The following is a 19,743-nucleotide window of genomic DNA, read 5'->3' on the forward strand; positions in this document are numbered from 1 at the left end:
GTTTCTATACAGGGATTGATGAAGTGAGCACACGTCAGGCACTCCGACAGCAGCAGAAGGTTCTGGTTTGCAGCAGCATTTTTGTTAGTGAGCCTCCTGCCTGAAGTGTCTGAAATAGAATTACAGCACATTTTATTAAATTTATTATCATGCTGTAGAAGGAAAAGCATTTTTCATGTCTTTTTGTGTGACTGATCTGTTATATTTTGGGATATCTGGCCAGCACAAGTTTGAGTGGCAGTAATGCATGCTACACAGCCATGCCATCTTCAAAACTTTTCTTTTCTTTAGTATATATATTTTTTTAGCACTTGCCACTTGGACCGAAATCTCCCTAATTAAAGATGCCAGAATAAAGCAGTATCTTAGAAATCCAACTGAAACTAGGTAATGATTACAAAATAAAGTTATATCAGTTTGGATGTATTTTAACGTGATGTCAAAACACTTTGTCGTCAGAATCCCCAGAGACACCATTATGGTGTCAAAATGAAACATTATCAACCTAGGAGTACAAGAATAACAACATGAGATAATACCATTGTAACTTTGTAATGTAACATTCTAAGTGGAATTGCTTATTTTAAGTATTTAATTTCTTTCTATTTACTAAAAAACATATAGCAATTATGTTACTCATGAAAGCCTTGGAGCATCTGCATAACATTTGCCAAAGTAATGTGAAAGCTAAGACTCAAATTAGCCATAGTGAGAATTTTTTAACCACAGAAGCTGTTATGTTGCAATCTTTGGTTTATCTCAGGCATGGCTTTACATGTCTGTGTTTCAGAAACTAAGCATATCTCTTACTAACCAGAGTACTCTGCAGAGGACCATTAAAGTTATGGTAAAGTAAATGAGAACTGGTACAGACTTTATACAGGATCTCAAAATCCACATCTTAAAGAAAGCTATTGTCCATTTGTGGATATGTGAATGCAAACACAGGGAGGCTGAGTGACTTAGATAATTGTATTCTTGTTCATCTTTCTGCCTAAGGATTAAACTGCTGAGTTATGCTGCCATGCTAGTTGACCATCACCTTCTACCAGGCATTCCTAGTACAAGACTGTCTTAGGAAAATCTCACTTACTTTGAGCCCAACTTACCATCTACAGAGGCATACATCTGCTCTAATATAGTTGTCTAAAGATCCCCATCTAAGCCTCAGCTTGTCCCTCTACTCTTCCTTGTCAATGAAAAAAACTAATGAGCTCTCAAGGGTAAATAATTGCTTCCTAAATCAGGTACTGCAAATTGTCCTCTGGAGTAATTTTTTTCTCTGTATTTCCCTTAGAAAGGGTCTAGATGGGTAGTTTTAACTACATGCCTGGTGATTAAAATTGGTTGAGAAAAATCCCACCTTACCTTCTACTGGTAAATAAATTATTTTGCTTCAGCCTTTATCAGGCTAATTGTCTTAGTAAACCACTGAAGTGGTGTTACAAGTAAATTTATTTCTTCTGCTGCGAGAAAAATACACATTTTTGGGTATCTGAAATCTTCACTCGGGTTGAGACCGCCCAACAACAAGAAATACTAGAATTCAGAATTTCTAATCCAGTGTTTTAAAACATGGCAAAACCTTCAGCAATTACTGAGCATCCCACACAGAGAGCATTCCTGAGGAAAAGACATTTTCAGTATTTCCAAGATGAATAATAAGTGAAAGAACTTGCAAGTGTCTTACCTAGTAGAAGTTGAGTTGCAGCTGACTCACTAAATAAGCAGTAGAATTTTTGGATAAAAGTTATGAGCTGTTATTATCTGTTCTTGCCTGAAATGGATTCTCTTTTTTTTTTTCAAATATAACTTTAATTTTATGGCAGTTTCTAGGTTTAAAGTTAATGAAGACAGTGTGATGGTAAAGCATGATTAAAACATCTATTTATTAAGTCCTCATCTTTACAATAAACTGCTGAAAGGATTTATCCAGAAATCAGTTGTTTGCAAACTATCATAGTGAGATTTTTTAAATCTCCATCTGCAAATAATACCTAATTAAAAATCTTAATTAGTTTTCCTGCTCATCAGTGTAAATCTTGGTGATCAGCTTCATAAGGCGGCAACAGTCATGTGAATGTAGGCACCAATTCAAGTCATCAACCTTAGCTTTGATTTTATTTTTCTCTTGGTTAAGTCGTGTGGGAAAGGCATGAAAGGATGAAACAACATTTGAACGGTAACTTCAGATTGCGACTTTTATTTAGAGGTTGCAGATTATTTAGTACCAAAAGTGAAACAATGATTCCACCCTTCTCTGTGCTTCATACAAACTTCCAGATGTAATGCTTCTAGCAGAGGGAGTCTCCCCAAGTTTCAGCTTTCATAAACTGTGTGAAGCTTTGCCCCAGCCTTGGTGTCCTTAGGGCAGTCATTTTTGTTTGTCTGATTTTAATGGACAGCTTCTCATTTTGCACCTGGAAAACAGCCTGTAGTTTGAGTAAGATATAACATAAAATCAATCAAAATATTATTTGGAGATTTATAATGCAATAGTCCCTCTTGCAAAGAACAGAAATAATGATACCATAATTATGTTAGCAGCCAGTAAGGACTGTGGGAGCCTTGTGAACTTTGCCCAGTGTATTATCTTTTAAAATATTTTGGCATTTTAAGAGATGCCTGTCTCTTTGTCTAGTGATGTGCTGCTTGGTACTGTAGCGCTTGTCATACTTTTAAAATAGGATGTAATTTTTAGTGAGGGTCGATGTTCACAAGAGTCAAAAGCATTGCCGTGTTTTAGTCCTTGTAACAACCTGATACCTAATTCCTAAGCATTTTCTGTGGTTAAAGAGAAATAAAACAACATAAAATATCTTTGAGGTTTCCAGTATAATTTGTGCCAATGCAGCTGTCTAGATAATAGAGCTCAAGGATATGTTGTAGTGGTCTTCCTGGTAGAGTTAAGAAATAGTTGGACTTGATGTTCTTAAAGGTCTTTTGCAACCATAGTGATTCTGTGATCAAGTAACCTATATACCTTTTAAAGAAGGGTTTTTTTTGCATTTCAACAACCTAAATTTCACCATTTTCAAACACAGTGCATTATCTGCATAAAATATTACTCACTTTGGGTGAATCTTTCCAATCTAGTGCTTCAAGGATTTATTTTTATATATATATATATTTTATGTCTTAGATTTCTCCCCTAAAAAGACACAGGCTTTTTCTCCACTCTTTTCTCTACTCCACTCTCCACTCCAACTCTTTGTTGGCTAGAGTTGGGCTCTAAAGCAGATTTTATATTCTGAAGCGTAGTGCTACCACACAGTAGTGGCTGAGTCATCTGAGGTGTGCCAGAGGGAGCTGGGCTATACCTACGTAACATCCACACTACACAGGTGGTGGTGCCCATGGACAGATGGTCCTTTTTGCAGATAGCTTCCCTGTTTTGTGAAGTAGCTGCTCCCCTGCTGCTGTCCCTCTCCTGAAGGTTTCTGCCCTGACTTCTCATCCAGAGAGGAGATTAGAGGGAGCTCTCCCTAAATAGCTTCCAGCAAAGCAGCTGGATTAGTTTAAACAAAGGCTGACATGGCCTGAAGCCCATGAGGGATCTCTCCGATGATCCCTTCTGCTGGCACCGGGGTATCCAGCTAGGTCCAGGAGAGGATTTCTTCTCTGTGGTCTTTGTTAAATGCCTTCATGTTACTGTGCCAAGCAACCCTCCTTGTGCAGACACAAAATAGCCTGAGATGACTAATTGTGGATGTTCATCAGACCTAGCAGAGCTGGAGCCATCATTGTCTGTTCCGGTTAGAGTAGGAAGATACTTATAAATTAAAAGCCCACTCCTCCCCACCTGCCCTTGAATAATTTTATAGTTCATTTAGAATCAAAAATGCAGATTTCTCCTTTGCTTGATCACCAATGATTTTCCATAATTTATTAAATCTTTCTATGTGTGTTTCTGCCTTAACACCTTCAAAAGAAATTCACAGCTAGATGTCATTTATTTTCTTTTAGGTTACATGTGGTGTTCCCTTTGGGGGTTGTTCTTTCTGTTTGTTTTCTTAGGGGCTGCTTGTTTGTGGGCCTTTTGTTGGTTTTGTTCTACTCAGAAAATGCAGTAGCCTATCACAGTGGCTGTAGCAAGTGGTGTGTGGCTGAAAATTGGCTTGGCTTCTTTCTGTAAACTCTAACAGCTCCAAAGTAAGGCTTAGACTGTGTGATAACCCAGTGGCTGAATATCTCTTTTCAGAAGTTTATAGCAAGCTCCTGAAGTCTGGTCTTCTTTTTAATACAAGAATTCCCCTGAAAAGTAAGACTGGATTTCTGTCTCCGGTGTGCAGGCTCTGACAGGCTAATAAGGAAGAGTGATGGTGGCAATAAAAAGGGTCTTGGGTGCATTCTTCAGATTTCACTGGCTGTAAAATGATGGCCCTGCTACACAAGGGCCACAGAGGGACTCAGAGTGAAATCTAGTCTGGAGAGTTTGAAGAGTCTGTTGTGGTGAGGTGACCTCCCTATCAGCTCCAGCTCTCTGCATTGTTTATGAGCATTGCGTCAGAAGCGAGTGCCGAATTAAGAGCATTTGAGAGTACCTTTTTAACCCAGAGAACAGAGATGTATGGTTTTGATTTTTAATGATTTACTCAGCTGAAATTGGTGCAAAATGATCAACAAATCACAATGCCAAAATTTTGAAATTAATTTCTTTCACTGAAGAAAGCAAATGCTTTTGGGGACTTGCCTAACTTCTTTGTGGTATTGGAACTGATGACTACCACTGTGAACGTAAACAGAATGACAGGAAACTTCCTGATGAGCTGATTTCACATGCATACATATTGACAAAAATCCTAGGATTTAAATCCTTGGTTTGATGGCATTAATATGGTGAAGTGTGTGGGTATGTGTGCAGGTAATATGTTAGATCTGGCCTGTCACATTAAGCCAATCCCTGAATTCAGCTGCCTGTAAAAACTGCAGACTTTAAAGGATATGTAATGCTTTATGTTCATTTAGCAAATATGAAATGGCAAGAGAGAAGGATTTTTATAACCTCATGAACAGTAGAAATAAGCCAACATTGAAAGAGATCGAGGCGGGTGGTGGGGGTGGGGAAATTCAGATAGGATGTATACCCTTCAGCATACAAGAAGCTGCCCTTGTTAGAAACTAACTTTGCATGCATAATTAATTTGAGCAGCACATTCCCTTTCTTACAACTAGAAGAGAAATTGAATTCAAGTGTTTGGTGAACATATGGGGGATTTACTATGAATTTATGACCTGTGGTTTGGGTGTAAAACCCCAAGATACTAGCTGATAAAACTTAATGAAGCAGAAAAGTTATTTTTAGTTGCAGTTTTGTAATTGATACATTTTTCTTTCTTTCTTTTTTCTTTTTTTCACTTCTCCCTCACCTTTTAATGCTTTATTCATAGTAAGTTCTTTGACACTTAAGAAAAAAAAAATAGTGTAGGATAAACCTTATCGCTTCCAAGCTATAACTGCACCATGTTACAAGTACATTTGTATTCTAACAAATTTGATCTCTTGCTCAGCTGATTTTTTCTTTTCTTAGACTGATTATAATGATTCTGTAGTCACACAGCAGCTCTTCTATAGAGTGCTGGCTGTTGTTCCTCCTGTCTCTGTAGTATGCCTATAGATATTAACATCCATGTGTACATGGAAAACCTATTGCCTGGTGTCTCAGAGAAGGGCACACTGGAAGGAGAGGACCAGCCAAGTGATCACACTAATGTATGCTTGAAGACTGGTATTTGGATGTCAAAAAGGAGTCCTCAGAGCAAAGTGATAAGAAAAGACCAACCTGCTCCGGCAAGTTGATGGCAGGAATAAGGTGGTGCAGACTGCCGCTGCTCAGCCCTCACCAACCCCCCAGTGTGCGGGCAGAGTCGTCCGTGTCACTGATGATTAACAAATCCTTTTAACATCAACACACCAGCAGACCATGCATTGGAGCATGGTGCTAACTTTAAGCCTGGTAAAGAGCATACTTTCATTTTATTTTATGTCCGTGGCATTTTGCAACAACTTGACAGTTTCTGCTTATCCAGCCTCGAGGGCCATCCAAAACAGACAAACCCATCTGCTTGGGGTAAGCACCGTGGCGAGAGGGTGCTCGACTTGCATTAAATGTAGCAGAAGCTTTTATATTAGATTATAAACAGTCTGCTTTCTGTTGGGCTGTTTTCATCCTGCCCAAGCCAGGAAGGGAGGGGCTGATTTTGTAGATGTTCAGCTAGTTCTGAACTTTGGCATGGATGCATGCTGCCAGTGAAGGCATGACCACCAGAGCAAGGACATTGTTAAACCTCAATGAGATGGAAATTATCTCTTTTTCTGCTCCTTACTACCTGTAGACACAGGTAGAGCTCTTGATTTTTAATATGAGAAGATTAATCTGTCTAAATGGAATTTATTTTATACAAAGAGGTGATGGTTATTTGCCAGATTGAAGTGAATAAGAACCCATCTGTGGTTCGTAACTGCTATGCAGAGATCTAAGCAGCTGGTCAGGCCTGCGAGTCCCTGGCAGATCCAATCCATGTTAGAAGATTTCAAGGTGGAAAGAACACTGTTTTTTTACTAAGTTTTTGGTTATTCTAGTCATGTTACACCTGCTTGGTGATGTTGTTAGGACCCTTTTCCATGCTTTTTCAGGTCAATTAATTTTTTCCAAAGCGCTAGTCATCCCTGGTCAGTAGCATGTTTGTATCTACTTTATTGCACTGAAAATCTTTCTGGTTTGAAGGGATTATAACTCTGTACATCAGTGCCTGACATCACGCAGAGACATTGCTTAATGATCTGAGACTATGATGGTCATTGCTTCAGCTACTTGTTTCTGGAAATATGTGACAGCTCTGGCCTGGCTAAGCTTTGCTTAGAGTTGCATTTTTAGCCCATGCCTGTGGGCCTGTGTTTTAAAGCGGGGCTCACAAAACACCTGATTGTGAAATGTGCCATCTGCAGTAAGAAGGCAGTGGGGTGCTAAGTATGTGCTACAAGGAAGCCCAGGGACTTTGCAACCCAAGTTAACTTTGGCCCTAAAAAACTTGCTTTGTTTATTATTGTATTTAAGACCATTTAATAAGGACAGCCCCCTGGAAGAAGACCATCACTTGCTTCTGATGCTAGGAGGTGCTAATTGTTGTCCAAAAGTTGACACCTCTTCTGTTAAGAAGTAGGCCGAGGGAAGGGTTTGTAGAGAGCAGTAATTCCATTTTTGCTAAAAAGTTTAAAACTAGCTTAGATCAAATCTTCAACAGACTTTGCATGGATTTCAAGTTAAAACTCCTTCCTTCTTATGAGTAGTCCTGAATTCTTTGAGGTGAATTTACCCTCAGTTTTTAAGTTCATATGAATGAAAACCTCAAACAAAACATGGTACATTCGGTTAAACATTTGAGGACTTGCACCATACATCTGCAAAAGCCAAACAGGATTTTAAGCACGAGGAACACCTGCAGCCCTGCATCCCAATCTGTTGATATGACCCTGCCTCTTTTGAATGAATTAATCCAATAAGTCAAAATTCATTTTGCTTTAGACTTGCTTCAGACTTTTCACACTGGATATAATTTGTTTAGATCCGTCCCAAGGGGCAAATAATGTGACTTACGCCAAGAGTTGTAGATAAAACAGTATCCCAGAGCCTGAAAAGGAATAAAGTTAGGTTTGCACTTTTGACTCCAAAATTTTATTTGTGACAGCTGTTTATTGTGATTATGATTTTTGCATTTCTCTCCTTATGGAAGTAGTAATTGTTGGCTGGGGGTTGAATGAGCTATCAAGCGAGAACACCAAGTGTTCCCTGAGTGCAGTGGGAGACATGAAAAACAGAGCAAAAAAGCACTAATGATGAAATTTACTGGATGAAGAGAGGCGTGAAAAGCAGCTGGAGACAGCATGGCAGGCCAGGATAGAGATCTGCTGGTGGGAAAGTTAGGGCGGCTGACTAATTTAGCCTTGAGTATCAGAAAAGGTTGAGAGGAAAATGGAATCAAGAAGCAGCCAACCTGAGTCTAAGACCTCAAATAACCTTTTCTTAAGGGTATCGTAGCCCCTCCCTAACTGTCTGCCTTTTCCTCTTCTAAATAAAAATATTGGGGTTTTAAATTATTATTCAAAACCTGCTGAGTTCCTCTCACTTTCTATGTCTCACAGACTGCTTCAGTACAAAGAAATTTGAGCAGATGCAGAAGTAGATTTGTCTTTTAATGTAGCTTTTTGTTTTCTGTGATGTAGGCCTTTTTTATAATTCAGTTCTTTTGCAATTTTCTCCATTTGGGTCATGTTCCTTGCTTATCATATAAAATAGAAATAATGTGAAAAGATTTATCTTCTCTGCCATTAGCAAACCTTTTAATAACTTTGAATAAGTTTTCTTAAGTCAGCTTTAGACCAAGATCTTCTTAAGTCTGGGAACAAGTTAAACCATAAATGCAGGGTCTTCCTTGCCCTTTGCTGTTCCATGTCTGCAGTGTAAAGGATGTCAAATTCATGCATTTGCTGTTTGGGAGGGTACATATATTTTGGCTTCCTGGCATAGACACTGTGTGTGTTCTTGCTGCTCCTCTGTTGATGTAATTGTTTTAATGAATAATAAACACAGAATGTACAGAAGTCCTCAGATGTATAAAATCCCTTCCAGTGCCCCCTTTTGGAGCTGGTAGAGTGTCTCTGTTCTTTATAATGCACATGATTTAGTTCAGTACTTTTAGGGTTTAACTCCTGTGTTTCTTTGCCAGTGGATAACTGCTCCAGTGTCAGTGGATCACTGCCATCCCTTAGAGTTTGAAAACAAAAACTTGATTAAGGAAGGCTGATTACTTATTGGTTAGTTGATTAGATGGTGTTGGGTGATAGGTCGGACTCGATGATCTCAAAGGTCTTTTCCAACCTGGTTAATTCTATTCTATTCTATTCTATTCTATTCTATTCTATTCTATTCTATTCTATTCTATTCTATTCTATTCTATTCTATTCTATTCTATTCTATCTTGAGTACTTCAAGCTGTCTACACACAGTGCTTTTCTAATAGTCTTGTACTGAAGTTCAATGCCATATCTCTTTCAGCCATATATTCTTATACCTGAAATACTAATATTTAAAGTAATTTGTTACAGTTGAGTGCAATTTATCTTACAAAATTCACTATGTGAAAAGTATTGAACAACTTGTTTGCTAGATTAACAGTAGCGGTTTTAAAAATCAAGAGGGCATTTTGAAATATTTTGTGTGGCTTGTACTGGATTGTGATGATAGCATTTAAAATATGCATGGGGGGAAAAAACAACAAACCCAACAAGTGGCTGTATAGTAAAGGAAGACATTTACATAACATAAAACTGCAAATGGAGATAAGCTGTTCCACAAAATTATGTTGAATTAAGGAAACAGAATTAGCAACACACCTACAACGAAGTGGAAGTTTTGCAAATGCCACAATATTTCATTCCAACCTGTTCTAAATAAAGCTTTCTTTAACTACTTTTCAAAGTGCCAATTGGCACATAGAATTTGACCTACTCTCTAGATACAGCATTTCTTAAAGCTCCCAGTTGAAAAAAAAAAAGGGATAGGGGGAGGGGAGAGAGTGAAGAAAACACTTTGCTAAATTTAGTTTCAAAGACAAGAAAAAAACTCCAAGCCTCTTCAAAACTTAGCCTTTGCTGGAACCATGCTTATTTTGTTTTGTTGCCAACCAAGCTCTATTTAGTGGCACTGACAGGAGTGGGAGGTAACATCTCAAACACCTACAGCCTCCAATTGACCCCATTTACCAGTCCCAAAAGACATGGAAACCAGTCACAAATAGACTGCAGAACACATAGCTATTGAAGCAAGTCCAAAGGAGGGCCACAAAGATGATCCAAGGGCTGGGACACCTCTGCTGTGAGGATAGCCTGAGGGAGCTGGGGTTGTTCAGCCTGGAGAAGAGGAGATTCTGGAGGGACTTTAAGCTGCTTTCCAATAGCTGAAGGGATCCTACAGGAGGAAGCCTGAAGAGGGGCTTTTCAAAATGGTGTCTAGAGACAGGACAAGGGGGAGTAGTTTTAAACTGAGGGAGAGCAGGGTTAGACTGGATCTTAGCAAATTCTTCAGTGCAAGGTTGATGAGACTCTGGAATAAGCTGCCCAGGGAGGTTGTGGATACCTCCTCCCTGGAGGTGTTGAAGGCCAGGTTGGATGAAGCCTTGAGCAGCTGAGTCTAGCTGAGAAGTGTTCCTGCCCATGGCGGAGAGGTTGGAGTAGATGATTTCTGAGGTCCTTTCCATCCTAAGCCATTCTGTGATCTTTTTTTCATATGAGAGAAGACATGGGATATAAATTTACTGTGTTTTATTGTATCCTGTGTCTAAGAACAGGAATCTATGGAATTGTTTTCTGTTGCCTCCCTGAATACTTCTCTTTTCAAAGAAACAACTGACCATTCTTCATAAGCTCTTTTGAAATAAACTGTGAAATGCAGAGCTTAAGAAGGCCATAGTTAGAGATTAAAATGATTCTGGTTAGTCATGGTATAATATAGCTGTTTGTCAGGCTTCCTGTGGTTCCCACATTGACGTGTTTGAAACATGCTGGGAGTTGTAGGAGTCAGGTGTGAGCTTTACAGCTGTGGGAATGGAAACGAGATTCATAAATACCTGCTCCCTCTGCCCCCTGAAATAAACCATTCCTGGGCAGATTTTATTGTGGTTCCACATAAACTTGTGCTATGGAGAGCAGATTACCTGTGATATAATGTAAAAATTGATGGGTTTGAAGAATTTCAGGGTTTGGTTGTGCAGTTGGAGTGGGTTGTGGGTCTGAGCCCCCTCCAGAAGACAGCATCCACAAGATCTGCCGGCATTGGGCTGCTGCCTGGAGACATTCCTGCACACCACACCATCAAATGGATTGTGTTTTACTGGCCCCCAAGCATTTCAATGCTTTCAGACTCATCAGTTAGAAAGACCTCTTAAAAACAGAACCAAGGGATAACAGGGTCTTATTGACTGGGGGGAAAAAAATCAAATTTTATATAGGTAGGGCCTTCAGACATTGTAATGAATTTGATACGACTAAAGATAGGACAGCACTACAATTTATTGATTGGAGAAAAGTATCTTTCATGTTTATTCAGTAGCAGAGATCATTAGAACTTTTCTCTTAATTTCCCTCTCTGGTAAGTCTGACACTAACACATGCATTCTGCTTCATTTCTAGAAGGAACATTGACTGAAAAAAAATGCCAGTAACTTCTGATAAGTTTTAGGAATAGCCTCATTCATCTTTTCCTTGTGCCATCTCAAGTTTCTTTATAAGTCAAGCAGCATTAATCATCTTAAAAATACTAAAGATTTTTGTACTAAATTCTTGGAAATTATTTTTAAGTCTGTACTTCTGCACTATAGTAACAGTCCCATGCTAAGAAATGACAGGCACAGATGGCAGTTCCTAAGTATATTGATCATTTCCATCCTTCCTCTTTTAGCAACAGATCAACCCCTAACAATCATGACCGGATACAGCGCCTGAGACAAGAATTTCAGCAGGCAAAGCAAGATGAGGACGTGGAAGACAGGAGACGTACTTATAGCTTTGAGCAGCCATGGGTAAGTGTGTGGAGCCCGCTGAACCTGGAAAGCTTGGCCGACTCCTGCTGTCCCTGGCTAGTCAGCAGCAGACCCATAGGGATTCAGGGCCCTCTGCTTCCACACTTATGTCCTTTCTGTTATCCTCATTTTTGGTTCATCGAGGCTGATTAGCTTTTTAAACTTCCTCAGCCCCCTGTCCTGTGTGCACATAGCATTATTTGCTCTGTGTTTAGACCCTCGGTTCTGTCACTTACTACTTGGATATTTTTTTTCCTCAAAAGCATTATCAATTACACTGAAGTTTTAGCAAAATGAGAATAAAACACACACTAATGATAAATTGTTTAGAGGGAACATGTAACCCTGTAAATGGTGTTTTCTCTGATACAAGATCACTGTTATACACATAAATCTTTCCCTTAGCAGGAAGAGCTATGTATTTTCAGAGTAAAAAAGGAGATATACACATAAGAGACTGCTTCTTAACCGTACCCCTTTGCCATTTGTATTAGCCAAGACAGTTCTGTCTTGGGATATACATCCTAATTGATCATTAAATCCTGTTCAGTCTGATCTAGCAATGTGATACAATTATGTAAATCCATGTGCTTATCTTGTTTAACGTAATTGAATGAATCAGTGCTGCCTTTTAATCAATTATGTATCCTAAATTGGGATCCTTTAAATACGAGACAAATATTGTATTGTATTTTGGTTTAAAATTCCACAGTAAAGACAGTGAACAATTTGTCTGCACTTCTCAAAAGGAGGGAACTGGATGATGAGAGCAGTAGAAACTCTCACAGCTTCCTCTGAAGCTGATAGGGGTGATGGCTTGTTGTTACTTATCTTTATGATGCACATGAGACCTAGGTGGAAATAGCTGGAGATCTACATCTGTGTGTATTCAGTCGCTGAGAACAACCTAGGTAACATCATAATGCACATGGCATCTTTGTTTGCCTGTACATAGAAGATTTTTTTTTACTTTTATTGAGTCTTTATGTCCTCAGCTGTCCTAAATTCACCAGCTTGAAGCTGTGGTATTTTTGACTTGCAGCATGGAGAGGAGCAAAGGTAAATGTATCCCTGAATGACCTAACACTGCTTAGCACAGGACATAGTCTTCTTTTTTTTCCCATGTTAGAAAACCTCTAACCTTCTCTGAAACTGAATAAATAAAATAAACATTTATTTTGTGGCCAGATGTTTTTGATACAATGTGGTGAAGATAATGTGATAGCTCATCACAGTTCTAATGTAGCAGTTTGGGGGTGAAAGGGGACAGGGTGTAGGAGGTACTTTCCATTATACAACTGCTGTTTAGTCTCCAAATGAGTGATCTGAGCAGCATTCTTGGGAAAACTGTATGAGAAAAACTTGCACTCTTGAAGACTTGGCACTTGACTACTGAAGGTCATGGGCCAAATTGCTGTATATCTAAATGCCATAGCAACTTTAGACAGGCAACTTGGCTTTTATTATAGTTTCTTGTAATGAGCGAGGAGGGAATTATTTAGATGACAGGCTGATTACCTTAGGAATGGAATAATTTCCTAAATTGTGGGTCAGAACACTGACCTTTCCTTTTTCTCTTATTCAAACAAATGGGATCTCTCTATTTACTCCCCTTCTATAGATCATGCAAATGAGCTCAAAGTGACTAATTCCTCTTAAATGTATTAATATTAATTCTGCAGCTTATTGTTGCTTTTGTAAGAGCTGCTCTGTTGCTAAATACATAGGTGACCAAATGTTTTATTTTAGATAAGTACTTAAAAAAAAAAAAGGCCCAGAGCATTTGTTAATTATAATTATTTTATATTTTTCCCCATCCTGTACTTCAATCTTTCAAGCTCACAATGCTTGGAAAGGATAAAGCAATGATCTCATCCATTTCAGCAGTTCACAGTCATTGCAGTGTTAAGGAGCCATAACCTTCTCTCTTAAGGAGTGTGTGTTACTTTAACATACTGGTCTGAAATGATGGACTTTAAGACATCCCTCAAAACAGATCCAGATGTATTATTAAATACCAGTGACACAGAAAAATGCAAAAATGGTTTATAATACATGTGCAGGAAAATGCTTAGATGCATTCATCAATGTCTTTTCAGTCTTCTCCATCTGTAGGCTGTTGGTTACAAACCACAGCAGTGAAAAGTGCACCTGTACATGGACTGTTGTTGAAAAGTGTGTTTTCACCTGAGGGAAATGGGTTACACAGTCTACATAAACAAAAGGCTTTACATCCAGAGAAGCCTCTGAGCCACCAGACAGCAGCCAACTTTGACCTGGTTTGGCTAGAAAGAGGAAAAACCCATCCACCAAGAAGTGTGTGCTATGAGGTGATAAGTAGTTTGCGTTTTTCATTAGCAGGCTGATGGGAGGGTTGAGGATAGGGAACAAAGTGCTGATGCCATTTGAGACTATTGGTTACTTTAAGGAGGTGTAAATGAACACAGAGTTTGCAGTGTGAGTAATTGATACTGACTGAAATCTGGCAGCACTGAGGCTATTCCAAGGAGCTCAACAGCTCAAAAACGTGCCAATATATTACCAAAATGATCCTGCAAATGTCACCAACTCCAATCCATCCCAGACTATTAATGGCCTGTGACACAGGAGTCTGGTTACCTGTGACAGATGCCTTCATTCTCCTCCATGAGTTGGAGGAAGATCACCGTCACATGGGCTGTGAGCTATACAGGGGGCAGAGAGACCTGCACCTGACCCCATCCCTTTCTGGATGTGCCCATCAGGTGAAGGTTATTTCTGTGCAGTGTGACAGAGCTGGACTTCTTGCCTGGCTGTAGTCACCCTGCCAGTAAACAAAATACTTGACTGCCTGCGAGTGTTCCTACAGCATCAAGCAGCTTAACAGATACAAAAAAAGCGATAGTGGTGGAATGAGGTGACCCTGCCTGTGAAGCAGCACATTTCTGCTCAAGGCCATTTGAATGACACACTGTTGAGATTTAATAACTGACTAACTGTTGCAAGATCAAGCCATCTCTAAAATCCACTAGTTCTGCAAATCCACCTGTTGAGTCAAAGCTTTATGAAAAGATTTTTGCATTTGCTTATTCTAAGATAACTTTCACAGGCTTCATAATCTTATTTTATTTTTTTTCTTAGGTGGCTTTTTTTATTTTTCCTGTTTCAAAAGTCAAGGTACAAGAGGGCTTCAAGGGCAATAATATATGCCTTATGTTGCATGGGGGGGCAGGGAATCCATTTTAATCCTGCTCTTGTTCTTTCCAGTCAAGAATTTGCAGAAATGTGTATCTGGGCACATAGAATTGTCTGATAATATTTAAGGCCCTTGCTGTTGCTATGACATTTTTATAACGAGGCAGGACTGGGTTTTTTTACAGCTGATTTTTCTGTTTGGTATCAAACCTGAGCCTCTGGTTTTTGTTCCTTTTCTGGGCAGTATCCAGTCTGCTGCGGTCTGTGCTTCCTTACAAGAGTTCTAGAGTTTAAGAGATTTTGGTTGCAATTTGTTCCATATCTTGTCTTTTTTTCCAATTGCATTGTACCTAACATATTCCTACTTTCAAGAACAAAAATACAGCATTCTGGCCCCAAATGGGAGTGAACAATCCAGTTTAAAAAAACTAAAGAGCATTTTTAACCCATCAAAAATGTTACAACTGCTTGCTACTGTGCTTGTAGAAGCATGTCAACAGTAAAACACAAAATCAACCCCCAAACATGCAGAAAGGACAGAAGTTGGTCCCTTACTTCTTCATCTATAATTTTAAAAGAATCAGTGCTAAAAATGGAAAGTGGCAAATTCCATTCACAAATACATTCATCTCCAGTCATTTGTTTGGATGGTGGGAGAAAACTGGTGTTGAAAGAGCAGCTAAGCAAACTCTACTTCAGATATTTAGAAGGCACATAAAAATATTATTTTTCCTAAAGAGAACATCTAAGCAGGTCAAAATAAATATGCTACCTTGACTAGCCTGAGTTTATTGTTATTTATGGGCACAGATTTGTGACAGGTAAATAAGTGCATGACTTTCATAGGGAAAACTCCATTATTGTCCTAATAATGTACCTAGGCATGGCCTGATGGATAAGTGCTCAGAAAAAAATAGGGACTGTGCTTGTTTTTGCTGCTGTGTGTTGGTTTGTAGATCTTGTCTGGAAGAGAGATTCAAAGAAAAAGAAAATTCTTTTTAATCTGGTTTTGGCAGAGAGGGACCTGGGGGTACTGGTCAATGGTAGGCTTAACATGAGCCTGCAGTGTGCCCAGGCAGCCAAGAGGGCCAATGGCATCCTGGCCTGTATCAGGAAACAGTGTGGCCAGCAGGAGCAGGGAGGTCATTCTGTTGCTGTCCACTGCACTGGTTAGGCAGTACTTAAGTACTGTGTCCAGTTCTGGGCTCCTCAGTTTAGGAAAGATGTTGACTTGCTGGAAAGTGTCCACAGAAGGGCAACGAAGCTGGGGAGGGGATTGGAGCACAACCCTGTGGGAACAGGCTTGAGGGAGCTGTGGTTGCTTAGCCTGGAGAAAAAGAGGCTCAGAGATTACCTTATTGCTATCTACAGCTACCTGAATGGAGGTTATAGCCAGGTGGGGGCTGGTCTCTTCTCCCAGGCCACCAGCACCAGAACAAGAGGACACAGGCTCAAGCTGCACTAGGGGAGGTTTAGGCTGGAGGTTAGGAAGAAGCTCTTCATCGAAAGAGTGATTTGCCATTGGAGTCACCGTCACTGGAGGTGTTTAGGAAGAGACTGGATGGGGTGCTTGGTGCCATGGTTTAGTCGATTAGATAGTGTTGGATGCTTAGTTGGATTTGATGATCTCAAAGGTCTTTTCCAACATGGTTAATTCTATTCTATTCTATTCTTACTAATTTCTTATCCCTGTATTCAAGTTCTTGACCTATTCAAAGCCATGATGATTTCTAAATAATCAAATTCTTTCAGGGAGAAAAAAAAAAAAGACAAAAGCCTGAGTTTTATTGCTGTAATTTTGACTGTAACATACTAGTTTTACCTGGAAAAATGAGTAACAGCCTATATTTAAAGCAAACATTGTAAAGTTTATATCAGGCTGTAAATGATATATAATTGCTCAACACATTAATGAGAAAGAGAAGCAGCATATTAATTATTTCTATTATTAATCCATTTCAAGAGTCACTTTCAGGATATTTTATGCAAGGTATGAGGCAATACCTAATGGAGCATTGCAGTAGATAAAGTATATCTTAGGGGCTAAATTGCTGCTTCTTCTACCCCACCCTGTTTCAGAGAGGAAACCAAAGTTATGCAGGGCAGCCTTTTCACAGATACTTTCTTTTCAACTGTGTCAAACCTGCAAAGGATTTAATGAAATAGCAGCAATTTCTTGCTGAGATGTAGGCTCTGACTTTAAAATGTCATACTTTAAACTTTTTTTTCTCCCCACTAGTTTCAATCTACTAATTTATGTGAAACAGAAAGTGACTTTTAAATCATTTCAGTTGGAAACCATATTTATAGCTCACAGGCATGCAGTGCAGGTACATATCCCAGGCAGTGGTTTCTTTCTACCATCCTGAAGATTTTCTTTCTGCTGCTGCTGTACACAGAATGGGAAACGTTGTCCTCTACAGCTTCCTCTATAAAAGCCATAAAAAGGTACAGAAAGGAATAGGATTTTCTTCTTAGACAGTGCTTGAATTAATTCACACACCTGTTGGCAGTTTTTAAAAGGAATGTTGCTCTGTATTTTGTTCACCATAGCAACATAAACAGAAAGATGGAAGTAAAAACAGGTTTCAGGGACATCTCCCAGAACCTTTGAATGTTTTTTGATCCTCTGAATTTTGATATATATGGTTACTGGGCTGCTTGTCATCTGTGCCAAACACATTTGCACATAGAACAGGCATGGTCGTTTAATCTTATCTAATTAGTGCTCAACTAGAGTGATCAGGGACTTTTTGGGGAGCCTTTTGTCTACCACCTTTCCAGATGAACTTGAAACTTTTTGGTTAAAAACAGAGTTTAAGCTGGGAAAAAAAATAGCACATCCATTATAGTATTAAATAATTCCATTTTTTAATGACTAGGAAAACACTAAGAGACTTGTTCCTTTAGTAACTTCTCTATTAACTGTTTCTTTGTCAACACAAAAGGAGTTCTAAGAGTCAGAATCCCATTTTCTCATAGTGGTAGTAGACTATGAGGTGTGTCAGCTCAAGTGGTGGGTCTCCTGTCACCTAACTGATTGCATCTGCCTGAAAACCCGGTGCTGTAGATCACCCCCATGATCTCCTCTCTGTGGCAACATCAATCTGTGCCAATCCTGGAGGATCCATGCTGCCACCATGCTGAGCTACCCTATGTGGGCAGAAATGCCACACTTCAGGGAAAGAAAGATTGTGGACAGCTACTGTTTTAACTAGGAAAGAGAAGAGAGGCTTTTATGCCCTTTATGGCTGAGAGTGCTCAGTGCAACACAAGCCGTGGGGGTACTTTCTCTGTGAAATGCCAAAGGTGTTGTTTGCATAAAGTGAGAAACCTGCAGAAACTTTTCACTTTGCATCCCTGGTTTTAAATTAATGCCTCTGAGAGGAGAGCTGTGTAGTTTCATGTATCTTAAAGCACAGGTTTACAATGATCTTAAAAGGTCTTTTCCAACCAAAATGATTCTGTGATCCTCTGCAGAGTGTTGTTGAGCAATGCTGAATGCAATAGCTCTCACTGCCACTTAATGTATTGTGGAAGGCAAGAACATACAGTTATTTGTATAATGCAGCCTTGGTTGTTATCCTGGCCTTGACCACATCCTGATTTAAAAGGTCAGAGCTTGTCATACAGCTCATTGCAAACAATGCCAGAGTTCTTATCAATCTGCGCTGTGAAGACTGAGCTGTTGCCAGGATTGTGGGATGATTTCAGGTTGTTATAATTGTACTTAGCCTTGTGTTGATACCAGTGTTCAAATTACTGTGTTCTGAGTATTCCTTGCAATTGTTTTATTCTTGCTGTTGAAAGATGTCAAAATAGTTCAACCTTTTTAAAATTACCTCTGTTTTGTGCTGACATAAATGGAGTGTGCATGGATATAGATGTGTGTATGTATATTTTATATAAACACATATATTAAAGTATACTTTGGGGATTGACACCAGTTATCAATTCTCTTTTGAAGACTAAGTTTACTCATGATATCAATATTTTTGGTTTAGATACTATTAATTGAAAGCCTATTGAAAAGATAAGTCACTGTATGGAGATTTTCCTTTTTCTGAACAAGTTAAGGATTCAAAAAAGGAATATATTAAGCTGTTATATCATCATAACCATACATCAAAGGCATTCACTATAGGATCACTGAGGGTTTTACCAAAAAGATTTGAAAGAATGACATTAATAGGATGGTTGAACAGCTCATTCTGGAGGTCATCTCTAAGGACATGGAGGAAAAGAAGATTATCAGGAGTAGTCGGCATGGATTCATGAAGAGGTCCCTTCCAACCCCTACCGTACCTGTCTCTGTGTGTACTGTGTGTGTTATCTTATGTGGTATTTAATTGCATACAGAGGGAATAGTTGTGTGTCTCATTGCCATACTTTTGGTTGCTTGCAATCAGATAGCAGATCTGATTATATGAAGAGCTTATTGTAGATGTGAGCAACATGCAGACAGGACTTTAAATGAGTATCCTTTTTCAGATTAGTTAAGCATTGCAAATCCACTTAGTTTAACAGGGCATACAGGCATATCTTCAGAAAATCAGATAATGGATTTTAGATGTTTGTCTTTAGACCCAGATGCTGACCATTAGACTAAATTCTTTGTGAACTGTGGAAAATCTGGACCTGACTCCCCAGATCCAGTCATTCTGGGCATGCACTGCAGCAGGCAGACAGGCGTGATGGTCTCTGCCTCTATTTAACCATTGATTCCTTTGTCCATTAAAAAAAATACCTCTGAAGCTACATTTTGATCTTAGTCCATTCATAGTCCATTAGGGCTTTCAATGCCTTTGTCACTTTAGTGAAGGCTTTTGTGGTAACCAACTCTCTGCACATGTGTGTGTACTTGCATTCAAGCTTTCTAGATGATGCGTTTTAGTGTCTCATATAACCCTTTACTGAGCAGCAGCTTAATTCTTCCTCCACCTGTTTGGTAATGTAACCATTCCCTGTGCTCTAAAATCCTTAAGTCTGCTGT

General features: G+C 39.2%; 1 protein-coding gene across 10 annotated transcripts in view; it reads left to right on the plus strand.

Moving 5' to 3' along the window:
- PARD3 (par-3 family cell polarity regulator) overlaps positions 1-19,743 on the plus strand; it is a 426,698-nt gene that overhangs the window by 399,551 nt on the left and 7,404 nt on the right. For all 10 annotated transcript variants that reach the window (XM_009896928.2, XM_054171475.1, XM_009896929.2 and 7 more), the window contains one exon: positions 11,456-11,576. In XM_009896928.2, coding sequence (XP_009895230.1) covers positions 11,456-11,576 — 121 coding nt within the window. The remainder of the gene's footprint in view (positions 1-11,455; positions 11,577-19,743) is intronic.

The sequence above is a fragment of the Dryobates pubescens genome, chromosome 21 (genome assembly GCF_014839835.1).
Source record: "Dryobates pubescens isolate bDryPub1 chromosome 21, bDryPub1.pri, whole genome shotgun sequence".
NCBI lineage: Eukaryota > Metazoa > Chordata > Aves > Piciformes > Picidae > Dryobates > Dryobates pubescens.